The 10,647-nt window shown below is 41.5% G+C and overlaps 1 protein-coding gene and 1 long non-coding RNA gene across 3 annotated transcripts in view; one reads left to right on the forward strand and one right to left on the reverse strand.

Moving 5' to 3' along the window:
* Nucleotides 1-177: 177 nt before the first annotated feature.
* ARLN (allregulin) lies at nt 178-3,339 on the reverse strand. The gene is made up of 2 exons (XM_024732000.1): nt 3,027-3,339; nt 178-1,533 (listed from the first exon to the last, which is right to left on the reverse strand). Coding segments are annotated over exons 1-2 (207 nt in total). The 5' UTR covers nt 3,233-3,339; the 3' UTR covers nt 178-1,532.
* A 114-nt stretch (nt 3,340-3,453) lies between these two features.
* The window catches only part of LOC112390914 (uncharacterized), a 62,537-nt gene continuing 55,343 nt past the window's right edge, over nt 3,454-10,647 (forward strand). The window contains exons 1-3 of one of the 2 annotated variants that reach the window (XR_003001365.1): nt 3,454-3,616; nt 4,079-4,155; nt 6,548-6,658. This is a non-coding gene — a long non-coding RNA (uncharacterized LOC112390914). The remainder of the gene's footprint in view (nt 3,617-4,078; nt 4,156-6,547; nt 6,659-10,647) is intronic. The other variant, XR_003001364.1, reaches the window with a different exon arrangement.

Genomic DNA, 10,647 nt, shown 5'->3' on the forward strand with positions numbered 1-10,647 from the left:
CACAATACTACGATCTTTCTTCTTAGTAGTATCTTCCCTGTATTAGAAATTTTCAGAATATTCAATAGTTGTGGTAGAAGGCTGATTCTAGGCTCAGAAAGGTAGTATGGATTATAAATCTTTGTGTGTGACCTAACACACAAGTAATTTGTTAAAATGAAAGGAAATCAGACCCAATTTACCTGTATAATCAACATTTATTGGACAAAATTACTAGCAAGTAGCACAAAACAATTCATACAATCTGTTTGGTACCCTCAATGAAATCCCAGTTCTGTTTCTCTAGATGCTTCAACCTTGCCTAAAAAGTTCTCCTCAGGCAGGTTTGTTAGGTTCTCTGAAGGCGTAATTGTTAAACTTATAGTCAGCATTAGGCTAAAAGCCTCCAAAATCAATCCCAGATTTCACACTAACCCTAAATGCCATTCTGAAGAACAGAGGATGTAGAGTTTACCAGATCTATGCCCTGCTTCTAAGGGACGGGAAAAATATTTAGGCAATTCCAATATATAAAATGTCACCAATTTCAAGGACAAGAGCCCATTTCTAACATCTGTTATATAATAGGAATAGCTTCTGAAGGGCTTATAGTAGCTGCTTTGGGAATGTGACCTTTTTGACTAAATACTAGCTGATCACTCCTGGGAAATAAATTCTTGTTAACATACTTAGATAAAAAAGAATGTAAGCTCCATAAAGGCAAGGATTTTTGTCTGTTTCGTTCAGTGTGGTACCTGGCCCACAGTAAGTGCTCAAACATTTGCTCAAAGAGTAAATATGGTGACTTTGCTGGAGTATTAAAGTAAGTTACAGACATTATAATAAACATGTTTTGGCCACAAACATTCTTAATGCAACCACAATAAAAATTAGGTTTGAAACACACAGTCCTACTTTACAGAGTTCAAGAGCTTAAAAGTGAGGGGAAGCATCCAGGTAAGACCCCATGCACTCTAGCCTTCCATTACTGGATATTATATACTTTCTCTAAGATTGTACCAACCTAGCAACCATAACAGTGGTCCACTTAATCTAAAAATTAAACTGGCACTTACAGCAAATATATTGTGGACCTGCATTTTCTGTATAGCTTTTAACTCCTTTTTTCAAAATTCTTCCCTTGCTTTTGGATAATTTATTATTTCACCATATTATCTGCATCATACTAAACCTTGGCCAACCCTTAAAATGTTAAAGGAAAAACAATCTATTTCCTAATGAGTATAATAAATCTTCATGTATAAATACTTTTTATGTTCAGCCCCTGTAAAGCCACCAAATTATCTGTAAAAAGTTTTAAAATGTGAATCAGAGCCGAGTTTTAAGAACTTAGCTATGAATGGCTGAGATCATTACCCATTTAATATAGTTCCCGCAAAGAAGAACAGAATGTGTAAAATGAAATGAAGGTCCCTTAGAGTCTGAAACTCTTCTGGTGCACAATCCTGTCTTCTTTGTTCTAGAAGTTTGTAGTCATTTTCAGGATCCACTCCAGGAGCCAAAATTCTTAATTTAGGTATCAGGCAAACCATTCTGTAAAAACCAAATAATTGTCAACAATGTTTCCTTTTTCTTTCCCTTTAAATACTTTATGCCAACTTTTGAAAACTTTGATTGTCTTAGTCATTTGCCTATTCCTAAATGATTTTCATATTGATATGAGCCAAAAAAGGCCTGACTATTCTTTATAAGTCTTCCATTTTCTATCCAGAGCTGAAAATTCAGATCATTAAAAAAAACAAAAACAAACAAAAAAACACTGCATTTGAAGTATCACTCTACCAAATACCAGGAGGAGTGGGTGGAAAGATTCTCCTCTACAAATGACAGAGGATTTTACAGAAACACCCATCTTCCATTGGTCCCACTGAACCCTCGGCCACACCACTCAAGAAATCCAAGGAATCACAGACAATGGGGCCTCACCAACAGTGAGTTTATGCCCAAATTTTTGCCAAAATTGGGGGCTGGGGGTGAGAGAAGAAGACATAATGACCGCAAATTCAATAAGCATGATGGCTGAGAGAAATTAACTTACAGTGCATAAAGGATTAGCTCCGAAGTCCAAAGGAGCTGTTTAATGACTAAATGAGCTGCATCGCTTTTCCTCCTTCAGCGCACTGCTCCTCTCCTGAACTTGTCCCTTGTATCATCTCAGTCCTGTATCCTCCTTCTTGTTCTGCTCCCCCAAGCCCCTTCTCTAAGTCCCCTTCCTTTATCCTCTGCCAAAACTGTCTTCTCAGAGGGGGTGGCAATGAAAATGGAGAGCATGGATTTTCCAAATGGAATCTAGAGAGTTTTGTGACTCATCAGTTGGTGTTTTGGAGTGTGCGGGTGTGTATATAGAGCAAAGCGGGAAATCAGAAAACGAGACCCAGGCTTCCGGGAGGTGAAGTGAGTGAATAAAGTTAACATTTACTGAAATGGGGACACTGAAAAGTAAGGTCATCTGAGTACGAAGTCAGGAGTCCAGTTCTGGACCCATGTGAGATAACCGTGCACGGCCTGCTCACGGTCAAACCGTCGCACAGTAACAGTGGCTTTAGTGGAGCGCTAACTGCTGCCAGGCAATACGCAAATAAATCGCTTTTAGATAAGTTGGCGATTTATCTAAAACACCACGCCACACCACACCCCTATGACCTGGTTACTATAGCTCCCAAATGGTAAATGTGAATATAAAGCTCCAAAAAGCCAAATAACGTCTCCAGTTTCTTCGTGGTAGTGCAGGAACTCAAACCCAGCCGGTTTCCTCCCAACATAGAACAAAAAAATTATGAAGCCAAGTTTCCTCTACACCTCATCTGAACACCCTCAACTGAGGTGCCAAGGAAGGACATTTTCACTCTGGTCTTCGTTCCACTCCCGCGCCTACCCTATCCTAGCACTCGCCAGCTGGATGATGGTGGACAGGCCGTAACTTTCCGTAATGCAATTTCCTCGCCTCTGCCGCACCCACCTCCCCAAACTGGGGTAGATGGTCTCTAAGCCCCTTACCATTTCAACGCTGCGTTAAGAGTACTCACCAGGGCAAAAAATACACGAAGAAAAACAACACCACGTCTAAGAGGACGAAGAGCCAGAGATCCAACCAGTAGGAATGTTTTGGTAACCGGTCTGCCCCGGACTGAGGCCGCACTTCGTGGTTCTGCTGCGGCCTCTCGGCTTCACCCAAGCCTCGCCGCTCCCGGGGACCATCCCGACCATCTTCGGCCGCCAAGCCCACCTCCATCTTGCAGCAGTCGCCGCGCCACAACCTGAGTAGTCGGAAATCCTCAGCTCCCGCTCTTCCGCGTTCACCTCGCCGGAAAAGTGGACGAAATCCGACCACCCCCCATCCCCCACAACGCATGCGCTGTTCCCCGCCCCGGAAATGGGCCCTGTACCCGCCCCGGAAGTGGGTCCTGTGCCCTCCCCTCCCAGCGCGCAGGCGCCGCCCGTCGGTCCGCTACCTCCGTGACTGCGGACGGACAGCGGCGTCTCCACCTGGAGGCGGGCGAAGCTGTCCGCCCGTTCCGCCCTGCAGCGTCCAGGTGGGAAGCCGGTTATTCAGGTTTCGCTAGAAGAAATTCTCTCTGGCCGGACCGGAAGTCACTTCACGTCCCATTCCTGACAGGTGATTGATTCCACCTTGGAAGTGACCATGGTCGCCTCTCCTTATCCCTGTATTCCTTTTGGGTCCTTATGCCAAGGTTTTAAAAGAGCCTCCTCTAATGGGTTTTGTACTGTCCCTGACATGTTACACTTATTTGATTAAATTCTGTAAACAGCTCTAATGAGGTTGACATCGTGTGAGCGTAAGTTTCTAAAGGGGCCTGAGAGCAAAACGTGAGAATTTTGTATGTATCTCAAAGGAGTGAATTTAAGAATAATCCAAGGGTTTGGGAGTGTGATCCCCCATGACATTAGAATGTTAGCAGAAAGAAAATGATTTACCATTGTAGGCAAGGGAAAATTCTCCTCTACTCTCTTTGGGTCTCCAGCTGGGCATAAGAATTAAATTGACATAAAACAGGTTAACAGGAGAAAAGCATAGAAGTGGTTTTTAGGGTTTTTTTTTTTTTTTACATGTACATAGGAACCTTCACAAGAGAATGAAGACCTGAGGAAGTGACCAGCGCAGAAAGCTTTTCTACCTTTTAGAAAAAGAAACAAGTAAGACAAAGAGGTTTGGTTAGGGGTAGTAAATTGTGGAGAAATGACTAGGAAGATAAGGGTTAGTTTAACAAGGTTTGTTTGTATGGATTTTTTGGTCCAATTTCCCATCTCTGGTGATAAAAATATTTTTCTTCCTCCTGATGTAGGGAGGGCATCTTTTACATGGGAATTTTATCTCCTTCAGGAAGAAAAAGGAAGGTCAGAGTGCCCTTCTAGCACCAGCTGTTTCTCAAATGCCTTTAACTGAAAATATTCAATATGCCAAAGTGACATATTTTGGGGTGATATGCTCTGAACTCCTTCATTCCCCTGTCTGAAACTTCCCTAGAAGTTTCACATAAACTCTGAGTTAGTGGCTGTGGAGAGAAGAATTGGGTTAGCAGCAGAGTGGCAAGGGATCTGCAAAGGGAGAGAAGAACATAGATTAGAATGAGGATGAATAAACAGAAAATAACACATCTAAGCACACTTCCCCATATCCCATTAAATCAGTCTCCCATCCCTGGGAATAGGTCAGTCCAATAGAATGGCTGAGCCTCGTTTATCTGATGGAGGGTGTTTATCTTGTCTTCAAAAGGTGCAGATTAGACACTATTTGTCCCAGGTGATTTACATAGAAGCAGCATGCTTCATCAGTGATGGCACAAGCTCCTCTTTCTTGGGCTGTCAGTGTGTCCAGGGCAAGAAGATTTTCAAGTCCAGCAGAGGCTACTAACTTTTGACTGAAAGGCTTCTGACATTTGCATACCAATATTAAACTCTTGTTCTGTTACTATGGAAAGATTTAGAACTGCCTTTTCCAACTCATAAGTTCCAAAGCCTAAGAAAAAGGATCTTAGTACTGAAAAGAACTTAGACTTGTGTATACAAGCCAGTTTTCTATAATATCTGGTCTAGTGTGTTTATGTGGCGCTAGTTTATGAACAAAGAAGCCAAAGGGGTTTTTTTTGTTGCTGTTTTTTTTTGCAGTACGGGGGCCTCTCACTGTGGGATGAGAGGACGTGGGATCCTCCCAGACCAGGGCACGAACCCGTGTCCCCTGCATCGGCAGGCGGACTCCCAACCACTGCGCCACCAGGGAAGCCCCTCCAGTCAGCCTTTTAATAAATGGCTAAAGAAAGGGAGGGCTTTGTTACAAGGAAGCACTTTTTTTTCTTTTCATCTGGGACTAGGGAGATGCAATAGGGGAGAAAATAGGTAGAAGGAAGTTTCTTGATCTGTGATCATGGGAAAAACTGTCTACTTCATGATTTTGTCTGCTTCTGGGACCTGGAAATTGGTCCTGGAAATCCTTAGTTTAAGGTCACCTTAGGAATGGTCTTCCAGTTGTCCTGGGAGTGCTGCTGATCTGGGTCAAAGCTGGCAGCGCTCGCATGAATCCAGGAGGATTTTTCCTTTATTTTGATGGCAGTGTAAGTGTTCAGCAGTTTGTAAGGGCCTTCCCAGCAAGATGACAATGCATGCTTTCTTCTAAAAACCTTGATGTATACCCAATCTCCTGGTCAAAGGGGATAGCAAGTCAGTGCATTCCATGCCCTTTTTACTGTCGATAATATCCCCCAAGTATACTAGTTAGTTCCTGTATATGGCTAGTCATAGTATCATATTGTTCACTTAAGTCCCTATAGTGTTCACTCAATCCAGAAATGGGAGGTTTAGAGACACCAGTAGGCACAGGGTGACCAAACACTATTTCAAAAGGGGTTAATCCACACCTTCTATTTGGAGTATTCTGGAGTTTTATAAGGGCCAGAGGTAGTGCTTCTGGCCATTAAGTCCAGTTTCTTGATAGACTTTTCCTAAAGTCCTTTTGCCTCTCCCGCTGCAGAGCACAGGCTCCAGACGCGTAGGCCCAGCGGCCACGGCTCACGGGCCCAGCCGCTCCGCGGCATGTGGGATCTTCCCGGACTGGGGCACGAACCCACGTCCCTTGCATCGGCAGGTGGACTCTCAACCACTGCGCCACCAGGGAAGCCACTAAAGTCCTTTTGATGTCTAGATTTTTATGTTCTATTTGCCCTGAGGACTGGGGACGGTACAGGGCATGAAATTTTAATGAGTACCCCAAAGTTTTTGCAAGCACATAGTTTATTTCTGTTATAAAATGAGTTCCTTGGTCTGACTCAATCCATAAAGGAATACCAAAATGAGAAATAATCTAGTTAATTAATTTATTCACTGCTATGTGGTGTTGTCATGTCTAGTCAGATAGCATTTAGTCCATCTACTAGTATACAGACAGTAAACCACTGGGATTAGCCTAGAGCTGGAGGTAAAACTGTGAAATCCATTTGGAGTCCTGCAAGGGACAGTGTGGTAGAGAACATTTCCTTGCCCACAATTCTGATATCAAGGATGGATGTCACTAACTAGACACTGCTCACTCCAGGGCTGCTGCTGGTGACAGATCCTGGGACCTCTAACATAAGCCGGCAGAAGATGAGAATTCGACCAGTTAGTCTCCCAGATTTCTGCCTGTAGTATCCAATAAACGAGAATGGTAAGAGTCTCTTCTTGTCTTTTTCTCTTTCTGAATTTAGATTAACAGGAGAAAACATTTGTGTGAACTGTTTGGGGGGGTTATAGTGACTCTGGTGTCTTCTGTTATGAATACTCTTGTTTTCTATTTTTAATGGCTGTAGAGAAAGAAAAGCTTAAAAAACAATCTCCCTAGACCCCAGTACCCTCAGAGGGTATATTTTTACCCCTCTGAGGGACAGTACCCCACCAAATGACAGGGTCAACTGATCCTCAGCTGCACCCCAGAGCTCACCATTAAACTTACAGTAGAGAATCAGAAACTGGTTTTCTTAATTGACACTGGTGCAACTTTACCGTCAATTCAGAGGATTTATCTCTGTCACCCCTGATTCTATTCAAGCTGTCGAATTCTCTGGGTAATCTATTTCACTGTCCACATCTCAGGCCACCTCAATATCCTTAGGACTTCCATTTGTCTTATTTCTTTTCCATCATTACTACTTTACATACCTATGATAGTTTTCTTTGAGAGTTGTACAGTCATCAAAACTAATTGCTATTTGTTGCAGCTTCTCTCTTTTTTTTTTTTTTTTTTCGGTATGCGGGCCTCTCACTGTCGTGGCTTCTCCCGTTGTGGAGCACACGCGCAGGCTCAGCAGCCATGGCTCTCGGGCCCAGCTGCTCCGCGGCATGTGGGATCCTCCTGGACCGGGGCACAAACCCATGTCCCCCGCATCGGCAGGCGGACTCTCAACCACTGCGCCACCAGGGAATCCCGCAGCTTCTCTTTTCTCTTCATCTTGACCTTTAGCAGCTCCCACTATTAATGTTTCCACCCCACTCAGCCAACCTGGTGCCCAGCAAACACCCGTTGCTCCAGCCAGATTGATTTCTTCTTCTTCCTCATGGAAACTCTTCTCCTTTTGGCCTTTAGGCTTTGGCACATGTTGTCTTCATTAAACTGAAATGCTTCCCCACCTATCCTAATCCTTCCCATCCTTTTTCAGTTCAAATTGCCAACTTCAGAAAGTTTCCCTCGCTACAGTTCACGTTGATCTCTCCATTCTCAGTATTTTTAACACACCAATTGCAAAAAAGTTCACATTTAACTCATCTCCAACTACTTCATATGTCATGCTTTCTTCTTAGGGTGAGAGTTATCTTCTGAAAATTATGCAGTGAGTATTTGTTCCCATAGTTTTTTGCCTTTCTTCTGCATCAATTACCCTCTACATTCTGTAACAGCTACCTGTTGATGAGGTGTCTACTGGTCATTTTTCAAAACTTTACCTTCAGCTCAAAAAACATTGAAATTTTCTTGACATAGGTTGGTACATTGGCTTGCTTTGTAGCAAAATTTTATGTAAATTATCTCCCCTATCAGAGTATTAAATATTCTTTGGGATATTTTACCTATCCTATATCTTTACCATCTTTGCAGCCTCTATAGTCTCTCAAACTGTACCTTGAAAGTGGAAGAAATTAAATATTTATTCAGTTATGTTTCTTGTATTCTGCAGCCACTAATACAATCTTAATTATCTCTTTTGTAACACAGTAGTATAATGATACCACTGAGATCTACCACTACTGATCTACCACTGTCAGTGAGGATACTTTCTGAGATTTTTCTCAAGTACCAGTAATGGATATACACTAATCCATTCCCCCATTTTGGATTTCATGTCTTTTATTTCAGTGAATACTCCTTGAATGCCTACTGTGTGTCAGGCACTATCTGAGGAGCCATAGGAGATACAGATGCAGTAGTCATCCAATTCTTTAGAAGTACTGGCTGAGGACATCTCACAGATACGGGATATTCAAACACTCTGTCCCAGAGCCCTGGGGTTCTGCATCATGGTTGGGATGTTAGGAAGGCTAAGCAGGATTGGCTGTGAATAAACTGCCTACCCTCTTCCCCCTACCTACTCGCACACATATAGACTTCAACCTTAAGAGCTCAGTTTTATTTTATATTTTGGGGTTTCATAAAAGATTTTATTTCTAAATAAAAAGGGCATTCTGCTGCATTTTGAAGTTTAAAAACAACTTCAATATGGTCAAGCTTAATTGGTAGTCATAGAGGACAAAGATGTTAAAACCCACAGCCTTGAAGTCTCATTATGCTAACCAATAGAGCAATCAACCTTTGTTTTATTGAAAGGTGTTGGAGGGATGGTCATTGAGGGTGCAGATTGAAAGGTTAGTCAATACATGACATGTCTTCTCTCATAAAGTCATGTAATAGGCTTCCAAGAGTAGACATGACAATATTGACATAGGTGTGAGCTAGAATAACAGTGTTAAGCAAACGGAGGCCCAGGTGATAACTGCTATATATAAAATATTAACCTGAATTACACTTGTTTTATAAGTGTGAGAAATGTCAACATGTTAACAGCAGTTAACTCTGGGAGATGGAATGACAGAACATTTTATTCTTTGTGCTTTTTCACAAAGTTGGGAAGATGGGAAGAAAGTTTTTTGAAATAAGTTAGGAAACAAGCAAGAGATAAGTCTAGGTCAAAATGATTACTTAAATATTTCTAACATCAGATCGCAGGCACTAGGCACATAAGTATCAGGGGATTATAATGATTTATAACAGTGTTTTTCAAACTGTGTTTCATGGAGCTCCATGTTTCCTCAGGGAGAACTCGAAAGAGACCAACATGAAATGGAGGAATAGATGCAGGGAATGAGGCTTCAAGCCTCTACTGGAGAAACTCAGCTTTTATGTTCATATCTATAAATATGCCCTGTTAGAAAACAGATTTATTTTTTTCTGCTCTGATGAGAACTCTGTCAAAAAATCACCTTGGGAGACCCATGTTCAGAATGGTAGAGTAGGCAGCTCCACACCTCTGTCCCTCCACGAAACATTGAAAATAAGCAGAAACAACCTGAAATAAGTTTGCCAGAACTCTGGAAACAGTCAAAGGTTTACAGAAACCAAGCAAATCCTAGTCAAAATATGTGAAGACATGGATAGAACTGAGGGAGAAATAGATCTACCATAATAATTGAAAATTTCAATACTCCACTTTCAGTAATGGGCAAAACATCTGATCTAGACAGAAGATCAATAAGAAAATAGAGGACTTTCAGATAAAGACAAATACTGTATGATATCACTTATATGTGGAATCTGAAAACTAAACTAGTGAATATAACAAAAAAGAAACAGACTCACAGATATAGAGAACAAACTAGTGGTTACCAGTGGGAAAAGGGAAGCAGGGAGGGACAATATGGTGGCTAGGGGAGTAAGAGGTACAAACTACTATGTATAAAATAAATAAGCTACAAGGATATATTGCACAGCACAGGGAAATAGCCAATATTTTATAATAACTATAAATGGAATATACCTTTAGAAACTTTGAATCACTATGTTGTACACCTGAAACTTATATTATGAATCAGCTATACCTCAATTTAAAAAAAAGGAAAAGAAAATAGAGAACTTGAAGGACATTATAAAGCAATGAGATGTAACAGACATATATAGAATACCCCACACAAAAACTGCAGAATGCACCACATCAGTTGGTAACCCAGGCAGACTAAAATAGAGAGTGTATTGATTTTAGAAACTGGGAAGAATAAATTCATTCCTCAAGGGAGGATTTGTGTTTCTTTCTGCCATGGGTATGAGGACATTACAGACCTGAGTCCAGTTTAAATGAGTCCAGAAATGAAGAATTTTAGTGTATGATATTCCTTACCACGTAAACAGTATAAATTTTGATCCTAAATCCATGTCTGAACCTTCCAGTGGCTATAAAAAAACTGTACTTTTAGCTCTGGGGAATACTTCTTTGGAAACAGCTGAGAGAGCAAGTTATTTGGCTAAAAAAAAATGGAGGTAGGGTTGAAGAAGACTTCACAGAAGAGGTTTTCTGTTTTTTATTTTTTTAATTATCTTTGAAGGATGAATCAAATATTTGCCTGATGAGGAAGACTAGGGAAGGATATTTTAGACAGAAGTAGCATGAGTCGAGG

Source organism: Neophocaena asiaeorientalis, unplaced genomic scaffold, assembly GCF_003031525.2.
Source record: "Neophocaena asiaeorientalis asiaeorientalis breed wild unplaced genomic scaffold, Neophocaena_asiaeorientalis_V1.1 scaffold88, whole genome shotgun sequence".
Classification (NCBI taxonomy): Eukaryota; Metazoa; Chordata; class Mammalia; order Artiodactyla; family Phocoenidae; genus Neophocaena; species Neophocaena asiaeorientalis.